We start from the raw sequence: 24,918 nt of genomic DNA, 5'->3' as shown, positions 1-24,918 counted from the left end.
CTGAGTTTACTGAAATCTGCCTTCCTGAAATCCATTGTCTCTACTTTGCTGTTCTCCCTTCTGCCCTTCCTTAGAATCACAAACTCTGATTTCATGTTCACTTTCACCCAAGCTGCCTTTCATTTTCAAATTTTCAGCCAGTTCCTCCCTATTTGTTAAAATCAAATCTAGAACAGCTTCCCCCCAGTAGCTTTTTCAACCTTCTGAAATAAAAAATTGTCTCCAATGCAGTCCAAGAACTTATTGGATAGTCTGTGCCCTGCTGTGTTAATTTCCCAGCATATATCTGGATAGTTGAAGTCCCCCATCCCCAACAAATCCTTCAGCGGAGGTGGAGTTATTAGGGAGACCAGAGAGCTCTCCCTGTCGGCATAGACAGCCTTCACCAGACATGCTGCAGCGATGCAGCTGTGCCAATGTGGCACTTCTGGGGTGGACTAGATCTAAGTCCGTGCAAAATATTTGCTTTATTGTACAGAGCGGCTGGCCCAATGTTGCTCGGCAGGTCAGTGGCACAGGAAGGAACAGCCCCCAGACGTCCTCGTTCCAAGACCGTCCCTAACAAGCCGAAGCTGCGAGTCGTTGAATGCTGGTCTCACCATGGTTCAGTTCTCTCTTGCTCCACAGTGAAAGGAAATTAGTGAGCATGCAGTAGTAGCATTTTGCTGGCATGTCTTGCTAATGCGCATGAGGAAAAGTCCCACAGCGCCAGTGAAAATGTTCCAAGACATAATCACAAATGAATAGGAGAAATCATTTCCCTGGCTTGCAGCCAAGACTCGCTGGCCAGGCTACCTCATGGGAGTGCATCTGAACACGTGAAAGCAGCAGCGGCCGACGTGGATGCTGATGAAAACCAGGGTGATGAGGACATAGCTGGTGAGGATGGCCTTGATGGCGTATCTCGTCTCAGGGTCAGCGAGGGTTCGCTTGCGTTCGCCCCGGAACCCCACAGAGAGCCGGAAGCCTGCAACCATTTGCCCTTCACGCCAGCAGTAGTAAATGCCCCTGTCGTCCAGCTGAGTAAATCGAATGTGCAGGTGGTTGCCATGGTCGATGAAGACCCGCATGCTTTTGTTGACCCCGGTGAGGAATCTGGTGCGGTACAGTCGAGTGGAATCTTTGTCCCATGCCACTGCATGCTCTGGCCTGGCTCCGGGGCAGGCAATTATCAAACCGCTCCCAAGCTGTTGCTTGTGGAACTGAATGGGGACTTGGGGCAGCCAGGGCTTCTGGCCAACCTCTGCAATGAGGTTGGAGATGGACACCACTCCTTCCTCGGGGCCCTTTCTCTGCACACAAGGCGTCAGGCAGCTTCGGATGACAACCTCGGGCTTCCTGAGCCGGATGGTGCCCTGGAAGCGCCTGGGGACAGATTTTGAACCACAAGACACCATGTCGGTGGTGACTGTGCGGTACCTGGGGTAGAGGTAGGCGCTCTTCACGTAGCAGAGGCCAATTCTCCGTTGCTCACCTCTCACCCCACAACGGTCACACTTGGTCCAGTCCCAGAAGGTGGTGAACATGCTGAAATGCTCTTCTTTCTGATCCTTCTGTGGGTGCTGGCTCCTGTCCTCAAAGGCCACAGTGATGCCCTTGGTTGGTTGCACGTCCACATCATAGCCATAGAAGAAGTCCCCTTGCTTGGTACCACAGAGATAGTGGCCCGAATCCTCCACCTGGGCCCGGAAGACAATGAGACTGAACATCCTAATGCTGAAGCGCTTCAGCATGTCGCTGCCCACACGGATGTGGCCTGAATCCAAGAATATGGTTCCATCGAAGTCTGTTAAGACCTTGGTCTGCCGGCTGCCCATGCTCTTCTGGAAGTACCAGACGACTGAGCTGACTTTTTCAGGCTTGCAGTTACAAGGCAGCTCGAAACTCATGTCAGCCAAGTAGGCGGCATTGTCAAACATCAGGAAGGCCGGGCAGGGTGTTTTCTTGAAGACGTCTTCCTTCTCCATGACTGCAAAGGCATGGAGAACACCTGCCCCCCCAAGGAGAAAGGCAATTCCAAGCAGCCTCATCTCGGCTAGCCAGTCTAGCTCCTTGGTCAAGCAGCAGAATGCAATGGCATCAAACCACCCTGCACACTCAGTAGCAAGGATTGCAAGAGCCTTTGGTCGCCAAGGTGAACAGAGCTGGGGCAATGACGATTTCAAACGGCTCGCTATGAAAGGGCGGGTGTTGTAGCTCAGCTCAGCAGCAGACTCTCCCCTCTAGAGCTGCTTTGATTAGTGGGAAAGGAGGACAGCAGCCGGGAACGTCTTCTCATGCCTAATGCTTGCTGGGGAGGCGCCTGTAAAACATGAGCATTACTGAGAACTTTGATTCCTTCCTGCACTGAGGGTTCCAGGTTGCCGACTGGGCGCTCAGAGACATGAGCTCTAGAACCTTTGCTTTTTCTAGAATGTGAGCCCAGCCCTGAGAACGGGAGTTCCGAAAATGACGTGGACACAAAAGCAGCCGCCTCTGAGTGCAAGGCCACAGCCAGGCAGGCAGATCACTTGTACACCGCCCAGCTGTGGTAGGGCCTCGTGGGCCCCAGCGTTACCCTGTGGGCAGCAGGGGGCCAGGAGTAAACCCATTTGATTCTGGAGAGATTTTCTCTTCACTCCGGTTTTATTTTCCCTTCTTATATGGTGGGTCCCAGGGTAGGCCCAAGAAGCCCCTTCAGCAAAATAACAGAACCCCAGTGCAAACATAAATGCTTTCCCTGCCTCGTCTTCTAGGGGTTACCCTGCTACACTGGCTCCTAGTTGTCAATGTCTCCTCAAGCAGTGTTATCAGTTTCCTTCCCTTTAGGGAGGGAACTGCCCTCCAGCCAGGAGCTTTTCCTTCCTCCCTCTGCCTGCCCCTGCCTCTCATTACTCCCCTCCCCTCTCTCACCAGGTCGCTGGCAGTCAATGTGCTCACGGGTCTCTGCTTAACTTGAGGTCACCCTCCTTCAGCTTGTAGGGAGCAGGAGCTTCGTCATTCTAGGGCGGACAGATCAGCTGGCTGTGAACACTGATGGGGTACGTCTACACTAGCTCGTTAGTTCGAGCTAGATAGGGTAATTAGGGCAAGCGGAGTTGCAAATGATCCCGGGATTTAAATATCCCAGGCTTCATTTGCATGTTCCCGGGCGCCACCGTTTTTAAATCCCCCTTAGTCCTGACTCCATGCCCGCAGCTACACGCGGCATGGAGTAGGTAGTTCGAATTAAAGACCCTAATTCGAACGACCGGTACTCCTCATTCCACGAGGAGTGCATTTCTGAGTCTCAGGGGTGTATTCCAGCTGAATGCAAGTCCAAACTAGCCGATGGACAATGCCCAGGCAGGGCTGAGACAGCGACATTGCTGCAGGGGCTCAGCACCCAGACCAGCCTTAACACACCATAAAACCCTGCAGTCAGTAAGGTCTGCCGAGGAGCTGACCCAGCACAATTACAGACTTTACAATCACAGAGCACCAGGCTACACAAATGCAAGGCGGCCCACTTTTGCAAAGGGGGGAATACTGCACGGAGCCTGTGACCCGAGGAACCACCACCTGGCATGCGGAAACCACGTCATCTCCTTTGCGGATCGCTCTTGCTGGACTCTCGTCTCGCTGCGAGCAATCCCCCCAATGAGACTTCTGTAAAGTTCATAGCGCCCCCTAAACAGGGCCCCCCTGGCACTCCATAGCCAATTACTCCTCGGTCGACAACCTCTTCTGTGTTACTATCTGTACGACCTGACAGTCTCTCAAGACTTGAGGGGCAGCCCATGAAACATGACACCTCAGGTGAGTCATCTGGACAATCCAAGACCTACCATGCAGCAGCTCACTCCTTCTGACGGCCTCAGATATGTGATGATGTTTAATGCTACATCAGGTCCTGTGATATCTGTGCCTGGACTGACTTCCCAAAGCAACCCCTCTGGCTTCCTGATGCCACCTGCCGTCCCTTCCCAGCCCTGCTCTTATAAAACCTAAAACCCTTGAGTTTGTAACTGAACTATCAGAATCTGAAGCCCACGATTCCATAATAACTATAGTGGATGAATTCACCAAAATGGCCCATTGTATACCATTTGTACGTCTCCCGTCTGTGGAAATCACCGATGTACATTCCACGTATCTGCCGCAGGTTTTGTCTAAGTAGCGGGTTAGATAGGCTGCAGATAAGGCTGCACACAGGAGCGGCCTGAGGCGGGCTGTGGCAGCTGGCACCCCAGGAAGAACGTGCGATCGGCGCCCCCGCCTGCACGGCCACCAATGGAGTGACGTTATCATGGGGTGCCCTGGGCGCCCTGTTGAAGGCGGCGCCCTAGTCGGCCTCTAGTCACAGGCCGTCTCTGGCTGTACACACGAACCTTCCACACTTGGCTCTCTTACCTGTTTAATCGTTACAGTCCAGCTGCTCATGTCTCTTGCTGACCAAGAACTTGAGGCCAGGGAAAAGGAAAGAGGGGGTACGTCTACACTACAACGTTAATTCGAACTAAGCTAATTCGAACTAACGGATCCAGACTAAAGAACTAGTTCGAATTAGCGTTTTGCTAATTCGAACTAGCATGTCCACATTAAGTGGACCCTGAACCAGGCTTAAGGATGGCCGGAAGCAGTGCTGGCAGGGCATCAGAGGAGGACTTAGAGCATGGAGATGCTGCCTCAGGCTAGCCGAGGGCTGCGCTTAAAGGGTCCCGACCCCCACCCCGGACAGACAGTTCTCAGGGGTGCCCCGCTTGCAAAGCAGTCCTGGCTTGGATTGCCCGGACTACCCACCACAGGGCATATCACACCACTCGGCCATCAGCCCGGCTGTACTTGCCGCAGGCTGCCATCTGGGGAGAGGGGGCAATTGGGGGGCTGCAGGAGAGCTTCCATCCCCAGAAGCCCGCAGAGCCAGCCCAGTCCTCCCCATCGGGGGCTCGTGCCCCATTCCTCCCTCACCTTCTTCCACTTACCCTTCCCTAGCCCCTCTTCTTGATGTACAAAATAAAGATAACGTGTCTTCCAAAATGGAATCTGTCTTTATTGAACAAAACTGGGGGAGACTGGGAAAAGGAGGTGGGAGAGGGGAAGAGAGAGGCTGGGAGAGGGGAGGGCAACTAAAATGATCAGGGGTTGGGAACAGGTCCCATATGAAGAGAGGCTAAAGAGACTGGGACTTTTCAGCTTAGAAAAGAGGAGACGGAGGGGGGACAGGATAGAGGTTTCTAAAAGCATGAGTGGGGTGGAGAGGGTGCATACAGAAAAGTTCTTCATTAGTTCCCATAAAGAAGGACTAGAGGACACCAAAGGAAAGGAATGGGTAGCAGGCTTCAAACTAGTAACAGAAAGTTGTTCTTCATAAAGCAAAGAGTCAACCTGTGGAACTCCTTGCTGCAGGAGGCTGTGAAGGCTACAACTAGAACAGAGTTTAAAGGGAAGTGAGATCAAGTCATGGAGGTTGGGTCCATGGAGTGCTATTAGCCAGGGGGTAGGAGTGGTGTCCCTGCCCAAGGTTTGTGGAAGGCTGGAGAGGGATGGCACGAGACAAATGGCTTGGTCACTGTCTTCGGTCCATCCCCTCCAGGGTCCCTAGGGTTGGCCGCTGTCGGCAGACAGGCTACTGGGCTAGATGGACCTTTGGTCTGACCCAGTACGGCCATTGTAAGCTCAGGGCTCAGGGTCGGGGGTCTCAGTGGACCCCCTTGATTATCTTGCACACCTGCTCCTGGGTGGCCAGGCTGGCAGCTCTCCTGCCCTAGACGGCCACTTTCCTGTGCCTAGTGTGGAGGTCGTGGACGAGGTCCATGATGTCCACACTAGACCAGGCGGATGCCTGCCTCTTGCGGTCCCGGGCAAGCTCCCGGGAGCCGCCAGCCTGGTCCCGGGAAGAGGGGGAGGGCTGGGGGGCATCGGGTGGGTGGCTCGATCCGTGCCAGGTGCAGGGTCTGCTGGCTAGGTGCTGGCAGGCTTGCACCTGGCACGGGCACAGTAGCCAGCCTGTGCCCCTTTAAGGGGTCCGGGGCTGGGAGGGGGGCAGACGAGTTTCCCTGGTGTTGGCCAGAGTGGCCACGAGGGAAACCTGGGGAGGGCTAGCCTCCCACTAGTTCGAATTAAGGGTCTACACACCCCTTAATTCGAACTAGCTAGTTCGAACTAGGCTTAATCCTCGTAAAATGAGGTTTTCCTAGTTCGAACTAAGCGCTCCGCTAGTTCGATTTAAATTCGAACTAGCGGAGCGCTAGTGTAGCGCCTATTAAAGTTAATTCGAACTAACGTCTGTTAGTTCGAATTAACTTTGTAGTGTAGACATACCCAGGGGGATTAACCTTCCCCCACTAAAACTAGGGGAATATTTTCCCATTCCCCAAACAACACAGTCACCCGTACTGATTAACGACAAGCGTTGCCTTCTACGTGATGGCTCCTCCCCCAGAGAACACAATATCATCCTTTTGGTGACCAAGCCATTCTTCTGGGTGGGTGAAGCAGGTACAAAATAAAACTCAATCAACAACTTGCTGTGGAAAGGGGGCTCTCGGTCCCTCCACCTTTAATGACAGAGCAGTGCAGGAAGGGTCCCTCCTGGTAACACTGGTGGAGGGTGAGCCTGTGCTCCTTCAGCTAACACAATAACATTTTACCAGCTCTTGAATTAGTCTGTCGGCCGCCTTCTGGCGCTGGCCAGACCCGTTCAGATGGGTTTCTCTCTCAGCCTTGTTCCTCTCTTCCTGCAAAGCAGCTGCACCTGCTTCAGCTGGGCCCTCGGGAAGGTCTTCAGCACCCCGGATCCTGCCCATGTGCTGCAGTTTCCCAAACAGGTCCCTGCAGCTATCCTTCTCCCCCTGGCTCAGGAGAGCCACGTTTAGTCCAAAGCGCTTTGTCCCACAAAGGCCCTGTAGTATCTGAAGGACAGCGGCTCTGTCTGCCCCGCAGATGTGCTCGGCCAGCACCACCAGAAATTCACCCAGGAGGCCAAAGCCAACCTCAGCTTGAAAGATTCTGCCCAGGGGCTCGCCGCCAAGCTGACACAGGAACCGGTATCTTTCCTGCCCACTTTTCAAGCATCTGCGCCAATATCTGTAAAAGTCAGCTGACGTTTCGGGCAGTCCGTCCCATCCCTGGATGGAGAGACAGTCAGCAACAGGTGCAGAATACAGACATCACCAGCTGGGGCGTTGGGAGAATTCCCCTCTGGACAGGTCGTTTTGTAAGTGGTACCTGAATGGCTGTGCAATCACTGAATTTTGTTCGTTAAGTCGAAATGGCTTTGCCACTCAAGTGTACGGTTTTCTGGTAAGCATGAGCGAAGGCAGATTTTTAAAATTTGTGCAGTAGGTGAATGAGAAACATGGGCTGTGGGGGGGGCAATGGATGCTCAGGGTTATCGTGCGTGCTGGTTGTGTCTGGAGTACCTGCGCTGGTAATTTGTACTGTTTTGTATTTGAGAGTGGCAGTGCAGGGAGATTTGTGTTGAATTGTATCAAAGGGAATGCTGGGAGATGTCATGTTTCAAGAGGGATAAGGGATCTTTCGGAAAAGGCTTAATTTTCTGCAAGATCAGCGTCTAGACTAGCGCTTTTCTCCGGCAAAGCTCCGTGCTGAAAAAAGCAGCAGCCATTTTTATGCTAATGAAGTGGGGGAGATTTAAATCCCCGCTTCATTAGCAATTGCGATACATCTAACTTACATCCCTTTACGAAAAAGGGATGAAGTCTAGACGTAGCCAGTGAGTAAGGGTACTGATTGGCTGAGTTAGCTCTGATATCACAATAGTCTAGAACTCTTGGCATGGCATAGACAGATTGTGCCTTGCTGTCACATGGGTGTAATGCCTAACAGCGGAATGGCTGAGGGCAGTCGCAGACCAGGAACACCAGTGATGACTGAACAAGCTGATATTCTAAACAAAAAGGGCTACGTCGACACTGGCCCCTTTTCCAAAAGGGGCATGCTAATTTCACAGGTCGTAATAGGGAAATCCATGGGGGATTTAAATATCCGCCGCGGCATTTAAATAAAAATGTCCGCCGCTTTTTTCCGGCTTTTAGAAAAGCCGGAAAAGAACGTCTACACTGGCCCCGATCCTCCGGAAAAAAGCCCTTTTCCGGAGGATCTCTTATTCGAAGTAGGAATAAGAGATCCTCCGGAAAAGGGCTTTTTTCCGGAGGATCGGGGCCAGTGTAGACGTTCGTTTCCAGCTTTTCTAAAAGCCGGAAAAAAGCGGCGGACATTTATATTTAAATGCCGCGGGGGATATTTAAATCCCCCGCGGATTTCCCTATTACGACCTGTGAAATTAGCATGCCCCTTTCGGAAAAGGGGCCAGTGTAGACGTAGCCAAAGAGCTCTCAGCCATGCCTGCAGCTGTTTCCATCATTTCACACGGACTCAGAAAACATTCTGTGCTTCAGCGTGACACCTGGAATCTTTGTCAGAGACAAGATAAGGGACTAGAAACTAGATGGACTGTGGCGATCTACTCCGGTGATTCTGGAGATTTCTTTTACATTGTGTTATTCCAGAGTAGCTATTGTGCTTTAAAAGTCACTTTCTACTTTAATCCAAATTAACTTTAATATGTAGACAAGCCCTCAGCTCAGTTCACTTTGGAAGCAGATGAAACGAAAGTGGACCAAAGCACTCTTATTCTGAAACGTGTGCCCACACATGGAATTATTCGGAAATAGCTGCTGCATTTTAAATTCATACCCCACCTTAATTTGTATTAACTTCCATGTGCAGACAAACCCTTGTTTCCTCCTCACCTGGGCTAGCTCCATCTCTCCATCCTGCTTGCACTTAGCTTGGGTAGCATAGGAATTCCACAGCAGGTTTTTCTTTTTTCCCATTTTGTCCTTTTTCTCTAGAGGTTTCAGGTGTGATGCTAGCACAATATCCCTGCAGGAAATAAAAAGGAAGCAGTAAACCCAGCAAGAGCAAATGCTCTCTTGAAATTAGTACCATTTCCAGTTTGAGTCCTATCTGAGAGACTGACACAGTCACTGAATTTGTGGTGCAAAGTCTTACCATGTAAACAATCTGGATTAATCAAGATCACAAAATCTGTTGTGGCCAGCACCCAGGTTGTCAGTTCCCATTGGCTAACGTACAAGCAATCTGATTCCACTTCTCAAGTCTGACCTCTCATTCCAGAGCAAAAAGGAGCGAAGGGCACTGGGACTGAGAGTCTGGATCTCTATCCCTGATAGTTCCTAATGAGGGAGAGAAAGTGTGTGTGTGTGTGCGTGGGAGGGGGTGTCAGAGACCTGCAGACATTTCTCCAAGGAGTAGTTAAGCCTTTGGAACTGAAGCTATTACTCATCCTCAAAGATCTTTGCATCCTCACTGGGCCGTATCTAAGATCTGGTCTCCACTACCGAGTTAGGTTCACGCAAGGCAGCTTACTATGGAAGTGTCTATGGAAATGTCTATATTTATTTCCCTGCTGCTGACGTAACTGCCTAGCTCTGCTACCTTGATAACTGCAACTTTACACGCGGCAGAGTCAAGGTCAATGTAGTAGGTCGATGCATTATCAGTGTAGGCTAAGGATTTAAATATTGAGTAACTTACTAGTTGAGCAGTCCATGGAATTTCCCACTGGGGCGCTTGTACATTTCAAAGGAGGAATGCGGAACTCCCGGGGATACCAGCTTTGAAATGTACAAGGGACCCCAGTGGGGGCTCTTGTGTATTTCAAAGTGGAAGCAGCCTCAAGGAGCGCCCTCATGTGCTGCTGCTTTGAAATGCCATGTGGAGCCCAGGGTCATTTGGGGACTCCCCAGCTGATCCCGGGCTCCGCGTGGCATTTCCGCAGAACCCGGGATGAGACTCCCCAGCTGACCCAGGGCTCCACGCAAATGCCATGGTGGTGTTTCAAAGGGGCAGTGCTGCATGGAGCCCATGGTCAGCTCCGTCCGGCGTGGCTGCTTTGAAGTATCCCCTCTTCGCACCCCTTTGCTGCCTCTATCTGATCGAGGCAGCGGGGTGGGGGGTGGAATTGACTCGACTAGTCCTTAACATCCTTAGTGTAGGTGCTGCATTGCTTATGTCGAAGTTACTGGCTATGAAGCACCGTCCCACAAAGCCCCGCACAGACAGTACTATGACACCAGCACCCCTGGGAAGGATGCACACTGCCCACACAAGAAACAAAGTGTTGACATGCACAAGCAATGTAATTACTGTAGCAGCTGGATGCTGACATAAGACATGTCCACTTAATTTTGTAGTGCCCACATGACCTTAGAGAAAGCAGCAAACTTGAGCCCCACATGTGTGAATGGGGCATTGTCTGCACTCCAGTTTAGCCAACAAAACTTCCCCAGCCCTAAAGGATATGAAGCAAGAGCTCACCCTATTCAACTTCCTATGCACTCCATGGGCAGCAGCAGCCAGCAAAGCAAACTGGATGTTAGCATAGTGATAGACATCTAGCCGTGTTAGTCTGGATGAATCCATGGAACGCCCACGTCTTGAATACTGTGTATAGATGTGGTCACCCCATCTCAGAAAAGAATTGGAATTGGAAAAGGTTCAGAAAGTGGGAAAAAACCACCTACACTTGAACCTCTTTTTCTGATAATCCTGGGAAACACAGCATGCCAGATTGTGCTGGGCCAGGAAGGGTGCTGGGGGTCTGGGTGGAGAGGGACGGGAGCAAGGCACTGACCTGGCGCCCCGCTCTTGGGGGCGCACACTCCATGCCGCTCCCATGCGCCGCCCCTGCCGCTATGGGAGTGGCAGGGAAAAGCCATAGGCTGTTCTGGCCCCTGGGCGAAGGAGCAGTAGTGCACAGAGCTGCCTGCTCCTCTATACCACGGGTGTCCCCAGATTAAGGATAGCTAGAGTCCAGAGGTTCAAGTGTTTTAGAAACATATAACAGCTTCCATGTGAAGAGAGATGAATAGGACTGGGACTTTTCATCTTGGAAAAGAGACAACTAAGGGGGATATGATAGAGAGCAATAAAATCATGGCTGGTGTGGAGAAAGTAAATACAAAACTGCTATTTACTCCTCATAACAGAAGAGCTAGGGGGTCACCAAATGAAATTAATAGGTAGCAGGTGTAAAACAAACAAAAAGAAGGTTTTCATCACCAATGCAATTAACCTGTGGAACTCCTCGCCGGAGGATGTCACGAAGGCCAGGCTCATAACAGGATTTTAAAAATGGCTAGATAAGTTCATGGTAGATAGGTCCATCAATGGCTATGTGCCTCTCTCTGCTAGAAGCTGGGAAAGGGCAGCAGGGGATGGCTCACTTAATGATTACTTATTTTGTTCACTCCCACTGGAGCTCCTGGCATTGGCCTCTGTCAGAAGGCAGAACACTGGGCTGGATGGACCTTTGGTCTGACCCAGTACAGCCGTTCTTATTATGGAAGACCTGCCAAAGATCAGCCAGCCCTCTGATTACTACCCCAGGCTGCTCATCCATGTGAGCACTAATGCAAGATCTGAACCTGGGCAGATCAGACGAGGGCTCTAAGAGTGAGGGGGAAGGAGCTGGGGGCACAGGTGAGGTTCTCATCATTTCTTCTGATCCAGGCTACGGGCCCAGGTAGAGACGGACATCCTGGAAGCTGCTGTGAGGGCTGTGGAGCAGACAGACTCCACCTGGCAAGGGGAAGTATGCCTTTGGCTACCAACTAGCTAACCTAGTGAGATGGGCTTTCAGTTAGGTTCAATGGGGGCAGGAGACAAAAGTCCACAGGTAAGTCCGATCCAGAGACCTGGGGGAAGTGTCAGAATCTTAGGGGAACAAGGGCAATCAGAGGAGAAATCACCGAGAAGCGACATGTCTGTATACTAATGCAAGATGTATGGGAATAAACAGGAAGATCTAGAAATAGTAATGAACAGTCACATTTACGACATAACTGAGCCTTGAAGGGATAATTCACATGACTGCAGTATGGGCATAGAAGGGTACAGCTTGTTCAGGAAAGGCAGGCAGGGAAAAAAAGAGGAGGTGGTGTTACTTTGTAACCTCACTGCAGGTACGTACAATACAAGAGGAAGGCAGGCCTGTTGGATAACGAGTAAAGGGATAAAAAACAAGAGTGAGGTCATGGTAGGGGTCTACCACAGATCACCTCTCCAGGAAGAAAAGGAAGATGAGGCTTTTTTAAAACTACTAACAAAATAATCCAAAAAACACAGGAGTTAGTGGTGACAAGGGACATCTGTTGGGAAAATACTACAGCAGGGCAAAGACTATCCAGCTAGCTCTTGGAATGCACTGGAGGCAAGTTTGGATTGCAGGAGGAGGAGAAAGCAGGTGGGAGAGGCAGCTCCAGATTTGATTCTGACAAACAGGGAGGCGCTGGGCGAGAATGTGACGGTGGACGACAGCTCGGACAAAGGCCATCTTGGAATAATAAGAGTTTGTGATTCTAATGAGAGGAAGGAATCATGCAGACAATAAGACACGGATCTGGTGTGAAGCAAGTCTAAAGGGACAGAAAGAGTTTGGGAGAGATGGTGGTTTTAAAGGCGTTACAGGTCGAACCTCCGATGTCCGGCACCCTCGGGACCTGAGTGGTCCTGAACCACAGAATTTGCCGGACAAGGGGAGGTCAAGGTTCCCTACCTGGGTGTGGGGTTCTGCTCCCGGCTGAGGCTGCGCTCTGTACCGCCTCCCAAACTGCATCCAGCCCCCTCCCAAACTGCACCAGCCCCCGACAGCGAGCCCCTTGCTGCCTCCAGCTCCACCCGGGACTGTGCCCCCCCACAGTGCTGGCTCAGGTGGCTGGCCCCATTGACTCCTGCCTTGACTGGGTCTGCCCGCCCTGCCACCAGCACCAGCCAGGACTGCGATCCTGGCTGCCAGCCTGCTGCCTCCAGCCCCGACCAGGGCTGCACCCCCCGCACTTCGGCACTCCCCACCTTGCCAGCACCAGCTGGAACTGTGCTCCGGGCTGTCAACCCTGGCCAGGGCTGTGTTCCCCACTGCGCCACCCTGCTAGGGCTGCACTCCCCACCGCTAGCTCATCCCAGGCAGTGCTTCTGAACCTGGCCAGCCGGGCTCTCCTGTCCAGCAACATCCATGGTCCTGCTGGATAACAGATGTTGCCGGACCAGAGAGTCCCAGATTGTAGAGGTTCAACCTGTAGTAAAGGCACAAGACAAACTATCCCAATGCATAAAAAAGACAGGGAGTATGGTAAGACACCACCCTTAGCCAGAGACCTCTTAATAACTAGAAACGCCAAAAAAGAATCTCAGAAAAAAGTGGAAACCAAGTCAATTTATGAAGAAAAATGTAGGGACAAAATTAGAAAGTCTGAGGCACAAAACCAGATTAAACAGGCTAGGGACATAAAGAGTATCAAGAAAAAGCACATTAGAAAAAGAGAAAAACCAAGGACGGGGTATGGTCAATACTCAATGAAGAGAAAATAACAGAAAAGGCACCAACAAGCAACGTTTCCACCAAAAAGGTTAGCAGTGATCATGCAACTGACAGTGAACATCACTGTAAATGAGGTAGGATCGGAGGCTAAAATAGGGAAAGAATAATTTAAGAATGACTTAGACAAGTCAGATGGTGTTAAGTCAGCAGGGCCTGGTGAAATACACCCTAGAATACTCCAGGAGCTAACTGAGGAGATACCTGAGTCATTAGCAATTATCTTTGAAAATTCATGGAAGACAGGAGAGATCCCAGAGGACTGGAAAAGGGCAAATATAGATCCTAGCTATAAAAAGGGGAATAAGAAGAGCCCAGGGAATTACAGACAAGTCACCTTAACTTCCGTACCCAGAAAGTTAATGGAGAAAAAATAATCAAGCAATCTGTAAGCACATCTGTACAGGGATTTTGGGGCACATCTGTCTGTCTGTCTGCGAACCCGTTTGTCCAAGAACTCCTCCTAGTGGTAAGAGCCACAGTCAGGGCCACCACATTCGGGTTGCAGCTTCCTCTTCCCCCACCTTAAAGCAAGCTCGGGGTTTGGTTGTGCAGGACACCTGCAAGCCCTGGGACAAGGAGTTTTCCAGAACATGCCAAGGGAGGCACTGCTGTTCAGCAGGGTGCGATACGAGTGGCCACTGGGGGCAGCGAGCCCGCAGGGAAGAGCAGAGCAGGGGTCACCTTTCCGAAGTGTGCCAAGATTTAACCTTCCTGCCCCGGGCTGTGCGGCAACCAGAGGTGGGGGAGGGGCTCTCTCCGGGAGGAGCAGTGTGCGCACGCTTCCCTGCAAGCCGGATGCAGCACGTCTCCTTGGGGCTTCTCCCCCGCGGGAAGCTAGCGCTGGCTCCAATCTAGCGGGGGTAGGGTTGCCAGGTGTCCGGTATTCAACCGGACAGTCTGCTTTTTGCGCCCTCTGTCCAGTAAAAACATTCAGGAAATACCGGACACGTGCAATGTCTGGTATTTTCTGCTCTTCTGGCTGGGTGCCCGACGGAAGCCTGGCAGGAAGGGGGGAGTGACTAGGGAGGTGGAGCCGTGATCAGCGCTGGGAGCCTCCCAGCACCGACTGCTGCCCCACCTCCCCCCCGCCGCCCCTGCCAGGCTTCCGCACGCAACCAGCTGTGAGCTCCCAGTGGGAGCAGGTAATTCATGACTTCACCCCTCTGCTCAGAGCCCAGCCAGACACGCTGGCCCGGGAGTGGGGGCCGAGTCCGGCTCCTTCCACTTTCTGTTCACAGATTTTCAGGCATATAATCCACTTCTCGTCATGGCCAGAATACGGGCCAGGGTTGAATCCCCCTTTATTCCCCTCCGAGAGGCTAGCTCAGCCTGGCAATCGGGTTGCCAGGTGGGAGCCCTCGGCTGGTTGCGTGCTGGGAGGTTCATGTCAAAATCTAGGATGTAGACTGTTGATTGTGTATAACAGAGTCCCCACTCAGCGTTAAGCATAGCTGTGGTGTTCTGTTCTGTTCTGTTCTGTTTGTTTTGTTTGTTTTGCTCGACAAATTTTTAGCATGTGCGTTCGGTATTTTTGGGGAAACCATCTGGCAACCCTAAGCAGAGGATGTGATACTGGATCACCGGCATGGGCCGGGGTCAGATGGCTTGGGGGGGGGTGTCAAGGAAATGGGCGAGGTGGTGGTGGGTGGGTGGCCCTGGGGCTGTCCAGCCCTGCTGGGGGTGGGGTCCCATGGGGGTCTGGCCCACGCTCCCTCACCTTCCTGCCAGAGACCCAGGTGCCCAGGAGCTTTGGGATAGGGAGACCCCCACGTGTTTTCCTTTCCCTTCAGCCCCCCCCCGCACCATCGCCCAGCCCTGCAGCTGCAGCCCAGGCAGCACTCACCCTCCAGCGGGGGCCCGGCAGTGGCAGTGCTGGTGGCTGGGCATGACTTTAGCGCCATCTTTAGCCTGCCTGCCGGGGGCACCGCGAGGCAGAAAGGGAGGTGAGCGAAGCAGGAAGCACCGAGACTGCAGGGCGGAGAGCGGCGGCTGGAGAAGGCAGCGATGGGACTCCCAGCTGAAGGTGGCAGAGGGCTTGGAAGGTGGCTCCACCCGCCCGCCCTCCTCCGAAGCAGGAAAACAGCCCCCCAGAGTGAGCCCCCACCTCCCCGCGGCCACTGCACCCCAGCTCAGCTCCAGCCGGCTCGGGCACCCCACCCCCACACGCGGCCTATCTGCCCTGGGGCAGCCTCACTCTGCCACATGGCCCGGCTGCCCCCGGAGCAGCCTTGCTCCTCCATGCAGGCTGGTCGCCCCCAGAGCAGCCCCAGCCCCAAAGCAGCTGCCCACTTCACAGCCCTGCCAGCCGGGCCGCGTGGCTGCTGCAGAGCAGGAACCGGGGCTGCGGTGAGGCTGCCCCAGCAGGGACACCCTCACCGCAGCCCGGCTCCAGCTGCAGCTCCCGGAACAGCCCTGCTCTGCCACGTGGCCCTGGCCCCAGCTGCTGGAGGAGCAGCTGCCGCAGCTACGTGGCTCAGCTTCCAGCCCCGGCCACTGGAGGAGCCTGCCCAGCTGAGCCCCCTCACACCCACCTGCTTCCACCGGCTCACTGCTGCGCGGCTCTGCAGGAGCTGGGTGGGTGGAGACAGGGGAGAGCCCCAGGCATCCACACACAGCCGCATCCACAGCCTCCCCGCCTGCCCCCTGCACACTGGCCATGAAGCTCCAGCGGCAGCGCGGGCTCCCCATTGCGTGGGGGGGCCTGAGCTTCCGCTGCGTGTGCCACTCAAAATTGGCTCATGTGCCATAGGTTGCCGACCCCTGCTGCAGGGTGTTCACTGGGGGCAGCGCACCACCAAGGCAGTGGCCACCAGGGCTCCACCATCTTCCCTGCCAGCACACTGGTAGTAGCCCCTGCCCCAAACCCTTTCCCCCGGGGGGGGGGGAGGGAACAGACCTCTGGCAGGTGGAGGGTACGAGGGGGGAGGGAACAGGCCCTGGCAGGTGGAGGGTACGAGGGGGGAGGGAACAGGCCCCTGGCAGGTGGAGGGTACGAGGGGGGAGGGAACAGGCCCCTGGCAGGTGGAGGGTACGAGGGGGAAGGGAACAGGCCCCTGGCAGGTGGAGGGTACGAGGGGGGTGGGAACAGGCCCTGGCAGGTGGAGGGTACGAGGGGGGAGGGAACAGGCCCTGGCAGGTGGAGGGTACGAGGGGGGAGGGAACAGGCCCCTGGCAGGTGAAGGGTACGAGGGGGGAGGGAACAGGCCCTGGCAGGTGAAGGGTACGAGGGGGAAGGGAACAGGCCCTGGCAGGTGAAGGGTACGAGGGGGGAGGGAACAGGCCCTGGCAGGTGGAGGGTACGAGGGGGAAGGGAACAGGCCCTGGCAGGTGAAGGGTACGAGGGGGGAGGGAACAGGCCCCTGGCAGGTGGAGGGTACGAGGGGGAAGGGAACAGGCCCTGGCAGGTGAAGGGTACGAGGGGGGAGGGAACAGGCCCCTGGCAGGTGAAGGGTACGAGGGGGGAGGGAACAGGCCCCTGGCAGGTGGAGGGTACGAGGGGGGAGGGAACAGGCCCTGGCAGGTGGAGGGTACGAGGGGGAAGGGAACAGGCCCCTGGCAGGAGGAGGGTACGAGGGGGGAGGGAACAGGCCCCTGGCAGGTGGAGGGTACGAGGGGGGAGGGAACAGGCCCCTGGCAGGTGAAGGGTACGAGGGGGGAGGGAACAGGCCCTGGCAGGTGGAGGGTACGAGGGGGGAGGGAACAGGCCCCTGGCAGGAGGAGGGTACGAGGGGGGAGGGAACAGGCCCCTGGCAGGTGGAGGGTACGAGGGGGGAGGGAACAGGCCCTGGCAGGTGGAGGGTACGAGGGGGAAGGGAACAGGCCCTGGCAGGTGAAGGGTACGAGGGGGGAGGGAACAGGCCCCTGGCAGGTGAAGGGTACGAGGGGGGAGGGAACAGGCCCCTGGCAGGTGAAGGGTACGAGGGGGGAGGGAACAGGCCCCTGGCAGGTGGAGGGTACGAGGGAGGAGGGAACAGGCCCCTGGCAGGTGAAGGGTACGAGGGGGGAGGGAACAGGCCCCTGGCAGGTGAAGGGTACGAGGGGGGAGGGAACAGGTCCTGGCAGGTGGAGGGTACGAGGGGGAGGGAACAGGCCCTGGCAGGTGGAGGGTACGAGGGGGGAGGGAACAGGCCCCTGGCAGGTGGAGGGTACGAGGGGGGAGGGAACAGGCCCCTGGCAGGTGAAGGGTACGAGGGGGGAGGGAACAGGCCCTGGCAGGTGAAGGGTACGAGGGGGGAGGGAACAGGCCCTGGCAGGTGAAGGGTACGAGGGGGGAGGGAACAGGTCCTGGCAGGTGGAGGGTACGAGGGGGGAGGGAACAGGCCCCTGGCAGGTGGAGGGTACGAGGGGGGAGGGAACAGGCCCCTGGCAGGTGAAGGGTACGAGGGGGGAGGGAACAGGCCCCTGGCAGGTGGAGGGTACGAGGGGGGAGGGAACAGGCTCCTGGCAGGTGGAGGGTACGAGGGGGGAGGGAACAGGCCCTGGCAGGTGAAGGGTACGAGGGGGGAGGGAACAGGCCCTGGCAGGTGAAGGGTACGAGGGGGGAGGGAACAGGCCCTGGCAGGTGGAGGGTACGAGGGGGGAGGGAACAGGCCCTGGCAGGTGGAGGGTACGAGGGGGGAGGGAACAGGCCCTGGCAGGTGGAGGGTACGAGGGGGGAGGGAACAGGCCCCTGGCAGGTGGAGGGTACGAGGGGGGAGGGAACAGGCCCTGGCAGGTGGAGGGTACGAGGGGGGAGGGAACAGGCCCCTGGCAGGTGGAGGGTACGAGGGGGGAGGGAACAGGCCCCTGGCAGGTGGAGGGTACGAGGGGGGAGGGAACAGGCCCCTGGCAGGTGGAGGGTACGAGGGGGAGGGAACAGGCCCCTGGCAGGTGGAGGGTACGAGGGGGGAGGGAACAGGCCCCTGGCAGGTGGAGGGTACGAGGGGGGAGGGAACAGGCCCCTGGCAGGTGGAGGGTACGAGGGGGGAGGGAACAGGCCCTGGCAGGTGGAGGGTACGAGGGGGGAGGGAACAGGCCCCTGGCAGGTGAAGGGTACGAGGGGGGAGGGAACAGGCCCTGGCAGGTGAAGGGTACGAGGGGGGAGGGAACAGGCCCCTGGCAGGTGAAGGGTACGAGGGGGGAGGGAACAGGCCCCTGGCAGGTGGAGGGTACGAGGGGGAAGGGAACAGGCCCCTGGCAGGTGGAGGGTACGAGGGGGGAGGGAACAGGCCCTGGCAGGTGAAGGGTACGAGGGGGGAGGGAACAGGCCCCTGGCAGGTGAAGGGTACGAGGGAGGAGGGAACAGGCCCCTGGCAGGTGAAGGTACGAGGGGGGAGGGAACAGGCCCTGGCAGGTGGAGGGTACGAGGGGGGAGGGAACAGGCCCCTGGCAGGTGGAGGGTACGAGGGGGGAGGGAACAGGCCCCTGGCAGGTGGAGGGTACGAGGGGGGAGGGAACAGGCCCCTGGAAGGAGGAGGGTACGAGGGGGGAGGGAACAGGCCCTGGCAGGTGGAGGGTACGAGGGGGGAGGGAACAGGCCTCTGGCAGGAGGAGGGTACGAGGGGGGAGGGAACAGGCCCTGGCTGGTGGAGGGTACGAGGGGGAAGGGAACAGGCCCTGGCAGGTGGAGGGTACGAGGGGGGAGGGAACAGGCCCTGGCAGGTGGAGGGTACGAGGGGGGAGGGAACAGGCCCCTGGCAGGTGGAGGGTACGAGGGGGGAGGGAACAGGCCCTGGCAGGTGAAGGGTACGAGGGGGGAGGGAACAGGCCCCTGGCAGGTGGAGGGTACGAGGGGGGAGGGAACAGGCCCTGGCAGGTGGAGGGTACGAGGGGGGAGGGAACAGGCCCCTGGCAGGTGGAGGGTACGAGGGGGGAGGGAACAGGCCCCTGGCAGGTGGAGGGTACGAGGGGGGAGGGAACAGGCCCTGGCAGGTGAAGGGTACGAGGGGGGAGGGAACAGGCCCCTGGCAGGTGAAGGGTACGAGGGGGGAGGGAACAGGCCCCTGGCAGGTGGAGGGTACGAGGGGGGAGGGAACAGGCCCTGGCAGGTGGAGGGTACGAGGGGGGAGGGAACAGGCCCTGGCAGGTGGAGGGTACGAGGGGGGAGGGAACAGGCCCCTGGCAGGTGGAGGGTACGAGGGGGGAGGGAACAGGCCCCTGGCAGGTGGAGGGTACGAGGGGGGAGGGAACAGGCCCTGGCAGGTGAAGGGTACGAGGGGGGAGGGAACAGGCCCCTGGCAGGTGAAGGGTACGAGGGGGGAGGGAACAGGCCCCTGGCAGGTGGAGGGTACGAGGGGGGAGGGAACAGGCCCCTGGCAGGTGAAGGGTACGAGGGGGAAGGGAACAGGCCCCTGGCAGGTGGAGGGTACGAGGGGGGAGGGAACAGGCCCCTGGCAGGTGGAGGGTACGAGGGGGAAGGGAACAGGCCCCTGGCAGGTGAAGGGTACGAGGGGGGAGGGAACAGGCCCCTGGCAGGTGAAGGGTACGAGGGGGAAGGGAACAGGCCCCTGGCAGGTGGAGGGTACGAGGGGGGAGGGAACAGGCCCCTGGCAGGTGGAGGGTACGAGGGGGGAGGGAACAGGCCCTGGCAGGTGAAGGGTACGAGGGGGAAGGGAACAGGCCCCTGGCAGGTGGAGGGTACGAGGGGGGAGGGAACAGGCCCTGGCAGGTGGAGGGTACGAGGGGGGAGGGAACAGGCCCTGGCAGGTGAAGGGTACGAGGGGGGAGGGAACAGGCCCCTGGCAGGTGAAGGGTACGAGGGGGAAGGGAACAGGCCCCTGGCAGGAGGAGGGTACGAGGGGGGAGGGAACAGGCCCCTGGCAGGTGGAGGGTACGAGGGGGGAGGGAACAGGCCCTGGCAGGTGGAGGGTACGAGGGGGGAGGGAACAGGCCCTGGCAGGTGGAGGGTACGAGGGGGGAGGGAACAGGCCCCTGGCAGGAGGAGGGTACGAGGGGGGAGGGAACAGGCCCCTGGCAGGTGAAGGGTACGAGGGGGGAGGGAACAGGCCCTGGCAGGTGAAGGGTACGAGGGGGGAGGGAACAGGCCCCTGGCAGGTGAAGGGTACGAGGGGGGAGGGAACAGGCCCCTGGCAGGCTGAGCAGGCCTGTGGGAGGGGGAGAACAGGCCCCTGGTGGGCAGGTGCGATACCCCCATCTTGAGCCCCTCCTCAGCCCCCATTCTCATACTCTCCACCCCTGAGTCTCCTGTCCCCCCTCCCACATGCCCAAGGCCCTGCCCTGAGGGACCCGGGCAGCACAGGGTGAGTCTGCTAGGGGAAGATAATAAGCAGGTAGGTAGTGGTCAACATGGATTTGTCAAGAACAAACCAACCTTATGTTCCTTCTTTGACAAAGCAACAAGCCTTTGAGGACAGGGAGAAGCATTAGATGTGACAAGTCTCCTGATACGGTCTCACCTGCCTTCTCCTCAACAAACTAGAGGAACGCAGCCTAAACGCACCTGCTGTAAGAGGGATGCACAAGGCATTATAAAAGCAACTGAGAGTAGTCACAGCCAAGCTGGAAGGGCAGATTGAGTGGGGTCTCAGGGATCTGTCCTGGGGCTGGTTCTGTTCAATTTCTTCAGAAATCATTTGGATAATAGGGATGTCAAAACCCCATTCAATTGGTTAAACACATTGTTTGCCCAGTTAACCAATTAATGGGGGGAGTATGTGGGGGAGCAGTCAAGCCTGACCGAGCTGGAGTGGCCCCCCCATTTCAGGAAGGGGTTGCTTCAGCCCAGCCAGAGCAGCCCCTGCCTGAAGGACGCCCAGGCCCGCCACGACAGGTTAGTCTCTAAGGTGCCACTGGACCACTCGTTATTAAATCAACAATGTAATTCTTCTGCAAAGAAGGAAGCATAATTCTTGGATAAATTACCAGAATGCTGAAAGCAAGACACAAAAAATAATTCTTCCACTCTAGTCAGCCTGATAAGGCCGCAACTGGAGTTTTTTGTTCAGTATTGAGCACTTCCCTTCAGGAAAGATGTGGAGAAACTCTAGAGGAGAGGAACAAAATTATTGAAAGTCTAGAAAACACGGCTTACAAGGAAAGACAGAAAATAATGGGATTGTTAGTCTGGAGAAGACAGAAGGGGGACATAATAGCCCTAAAGTACGTAAAAGGTTGTTTAAAAGACAAGGGTTTAAAGAGTAGGTTGTTTTAAGAGGATAAATTGTTCTCCCTAACCACTAAAAAAACACATTTTTTAAAAGGGCTTATTGTACTAGATGACACATCAAGGCACCCTCCAGTCCTACATTTCCATGATTCTGTGATCAATATGAAACTTTTATCCTAACGAAAGAATGTTCGATTGTTACATTCCCAAGACTGTGACTCGCAAAGAAACCAAAATCCTGCAAACCTGAACTCTTCATAGGATGCCACCTTCTGGTGAACGGCTCGGAACTTGGCATCATTTTCTCTTTGGTACTTTTCATCAGCAGCAACAGCAGCCTGCAGCTCTCTCTCTAATGCACAAAAATCTATTGCTTCAGCCTCCTCCATTCCAAAGATCTAAGAGCAAAACATAAAAACCACAAGAGTGACTTTAGTGCATAAGCATCACACAAAGAGAATACAGTACTCCTTTCTCTTTCACAGCCACCCATTTCATCCCCAGAATTCTTGCTAGACTTACTGTAAGTAACTACTAGAGTGTGTCATGTGCTAATGATCCCACCTCAGTCAAGCAAACTCCTGTCTTAAATAACCACTTGAAAGGATGCCCAAGTCTCCAGTGCAATTTTTAATCTGTTGTTAAAGACCAACCTCTACTACACAAAGTGGTTTTGTTCTGGAGTCACAGTTTGTCACATAAAACAGGTGTTATTGTGTATTGCTTGATCATCACACTCCCTGAACATTAACTGAAGGCTGCTGTCACACAAACTTTGCTAAAATCCCCCACTAAGAATGTGGTGGTTAATAAAGTCTCAGGGGGCAACTGTGTTCATCTGTATCTGTGAAAACTAGAACTCCTCCTGTGAGCACCTTGAAGACCAACAGATTTATGTGGGCATAAGCAGCCCAAAGAAATCTGTTAGTCTTTAAGGCGCCAGAGGACTCCTAATTGTTTTTCAGTTAATAAAGCCTAAAAGTTTACAAATCGGCAATAGGCATGTGGGGAGAGTGTAAAATATTCAAGGTCAGATTCAGATGCCAGTAAATAGAAAGCCCTATGTGCCAGGCAGGAACCTTTCCTCTTGCTGAGTAGCACAATACTCTGCAAATCTCCTGTTTCATGGCAATACTCCTGGAGTGAGGCCCTTCCCAAAGTACACAAGAGGGTAAGGATGTTAAATACTGGTTAATTTACTAGTCGAGTAGTCGATCGGCACTTCCGCATTCCTCCTTTGAAATGTAGAAGAGCCCCTGCACTTCCGCATTCCCCAGTGGAGGCTCTTGTACATTTCAAAGGGGGAATTCGGAACTCTGCGTGCAGCCCAGGGCCAGCGGGAAGTCCTGCTGACTCCGGATTGCGTGCAGGCGCTTCTGCATCGAAATGCACAAGAGCAAAAGGGGGAGGGGAGGGCAGCTTTGAACTGTACAAGAATCCTCAGCAGTGGCTCTTGTGCATGTCAAAGCAGAAATGCCTGCACAGAGCCTGGGGTCAGCAGGGGACTCAGGGTTACTTTGAAATGCTGCACGGAGATGGGGTCAGCTGAGGACTTTCCAGCTGATCCCGAGCTCTGCGTGGCATTTCCAAGTAATCCAGGATCAGCTGGGGACTCCCCAGTGGACCCCAGGCTCCGCGTGCTTTGAAATGCTGCATGCGGAGCCCAGGATCAGCTGGAAAGTCCCCAGCTGATCCCGGGTGCCAAGGAAATGCTGCGCGGCGCCTGGGTCAGCTCTGGACTCCCCAGCTGATCCTGGGCTCCGCGTGGCATTTCAAAGCGGCAGCGCCACGTTTTGTTTATCGAATAGTTGACTAGTCCTTAACATCCTCACAAGGGGGTGCAGCGTGGCACCCAGGGTTTAAGTTCAGGGTGCTGAAGGAAGAGCTGGTGTAGCTGGAAAGCTTGTCTCCTGCAGCAGCAATGGGGGGTCCAATAGACAAACTTTCAAGCCACATGGAGCACTGGGAGGAGGGGGCAGGGGGTGGCAAGCTGAGCATCTGCTCCCTGTGTCTGGCATCCCTCACGATCCCCTCCAGGCCCCCCAGCCTCCCCCCATCGCCCCCTCCAGGCCCCCCAGCCTCCCCCCACATCACCCCAGCCTCCCCCCATCGCCCCCTCCAGGCCCCCCAGCCTCCCCCCACATCACCCCAGCCTCCCCCCATCGCCCCCTCCAGGCCCCCCAGCCTCCCCCCACATCACCCCAGCCTCCCCCCACATCACCCCAGCCTCCCCCCATCGCCCCCTCCAGGCCCCCCAGCCTCCCCCCACATCACCCCAGCCTTCCCCCATCACCCCCTCCAGGCCCCCCAGCCTCCCCCCACATCACCCCAGCCTCCCCCCATCGCCCCCTCCAGGCCCCCCAGCCTCCCCCCACATCACCCCAGCCTTCCCCCATCACCCCCTCCAGGCCCCCCAGCCTCCCCCCATCGCCCCCTCCAGGCCCCCCAGCCTCCCCCCACATCACCCCAGCCTCCCCCCACCGCCCCCTCCAGGCCCCCCAGCCTCCCCCCACATCACCCCAGCCTTCCCCCATCGCCCCCTCCAGGCCCCCCACCCTCCCCCCACATCACCCCAGCCTCCCCCCATCGCCCCCTCCAGGCCCCCCAGCCTCCTCCCACATCACCCCAGCCTCCCCCCACTGCCCCCTCCAGGCCCCCCAGCCTCCCCCCACATCACCCCAGCCTTCCCCCCATCGCCCCCTCCAGGCCCCCCAGCCTCCCCCCACCGCCTCCTCCAGGCCCCCCAGCCTCCCCCCACATCACCCCAGCCTCCCCCCATCGCCCCCTCCAGGCCCCCCAGCCTCCTCCCACATCACCCCAGCCTCCCCCCATCGCCCCCTCCAGGCCCCCCAGCCTCCTCCCACATCACCCCAGCCTCCCCCCACCGCCCCCTCCAGGCCCCCCAGCCTCCCCCCACATCACCCCAGCCTTCCCCCCACCGCCCCCTCCAGGCCCCCCAGCCTCCCCCCACATCACCCCAGCCTTCCCCCCACCGCCCCCTCCAGGCCCCCCAGCCTCCCCCCACATCACCCCAGCCTCCCCCCACCGCCCCCTCCAGGCCCCCCAGCCTGCCCCCACATCACCCCAGCCTCCCCCCACCGCCCCCTCCAGGCCCCCCAGCCTCCCCCCACATCACCCCAGCCTCCCCCCATCGCCCCCTCCAGGCCCCCCCGCCTCCCCCCATCGCCCTGCAGAGGCGCCCAGCGCCGCTTGCCGCGGGGGGCCCGTTAGCCGCTCGCTGGGGAGGGGGGGGGGGGGGTTGGGATCGATCCCCCTTCCCGCGCCTCGCCACGGCCCACGCCGCAGCCCGGCTTCCTGGCGGTCTCCATAGCAACGAGCGGCGCGGCGCCGAGGCCCCCGGCTAGGGCTGTCCGTGCCACGCGCCTGATCAGATCCGGCTCCGCCGAAACGGCCCCGGCCCCGCGGA

At 56.7% G+C, this 24,918-nt stretch overlaps 1 protein-coding gene across 3 annotated transcripts; it reads right to left on the bottom strand.

Annotated features, from left to right (window-relative positions):
* Positions 1 to 328: 328 nt before the first annotated feature.
* On the bottom strand, positions 329 to 24,724 carry DNAAF19 (dynein axonemal assembly factor 19). 3 transcript variants are annotated; one of them, XM_075911721.1, is made up of 6 exons: positions 23,321 to 23,561; positions 21,738 to 21,891; positions 8,736 to 8,868; positions 6,986 to 7,088; positions 2,323 to 2,346; positions 329 to 2,089 (listed from the first exon to the last, which is right to left on the bottom strand). In XM_075911721.1, exons 1-6 carry the CDS (start codon positions 23,487 to 23,489, stop codon positions 792 to 794), a joined length of 1,881 nt encoding a protein of 626 aa, XP_075767836.1. In that variant the 5' UTR covers positions 23,490 to 23,561; the 3' UTR covers positions 329 to 791. The 3 variants fall into 3 exon arrangements, with proteins under 3 accessions (XP_075767836.1, XP_075767835.1, XP_006110607.2); XM_075911720.1 differs by lacking the exons at positions 329 to 2,089; positions 2,323 to 2,346; positions 23,321 to 23,561 and adding an exon at positions 24,706 to 24,724 and having other exon boundaries at positions 6,490 to 7,088; positions 21,738 to 21,889; XM_006110545.4 differs by lacking the exons at positions 329 to 2,089; positions 2,323 to 2,346 and having other exon boundaries at positions 6,490 to 7,088; positions 21,738 to 21,889; positions 23,324 to 23,523.
* Between the last annotated feature and the right edge of the window lie 194 nt (positions 24,725 to 24,918).

The sequence above is a fragment of the Pelodiscus sinensis genome, chromosome 29, assembly GCF_049634645.1.
Source record: "Pelodiscus sinensis isolate JC-2024 chromosome 29, ASM4963464v1, whole genome shotgun sequence".
Taxonomy (NCBI): domain Eukaryota; kingdom Metazoa; phylum Chordata; order Testudines; family Trionychidae; genus Pelodiscus; species Pelodiscus sinensis.
The sequence above is the reverse complement of the archived record's forward strand: the minus strand, read 5'-3'. Positions and strand labels throughout refer to the sequence as shown.

Excerpts from the sequence above, each read along its gene's own strand:
- DNAAF19 (XM_075911721.1), bottom strand. The coding sequence starts at position 23,489 with ATGCTCAGCTTGCCACCCCCTGCCCCCTCCTCCCAGTGCTCCATGTGG. Across the intron at positions 21,892-23,320 it reads CCACGCTGCACCCCCTTGTG|AGATCTTTGGAATGGAGGAG; the intron begins AGGATGTTAAGG and ends TGTTTTGCTCTT. Across the intron at positions 8,869-21,737 it reads GCATCCTATGAAGAGTTCAG|GGATATTGTGCTAGCATCAC; the intron begins GTTTGCAGGATT and ends TATTTCCTGCAG.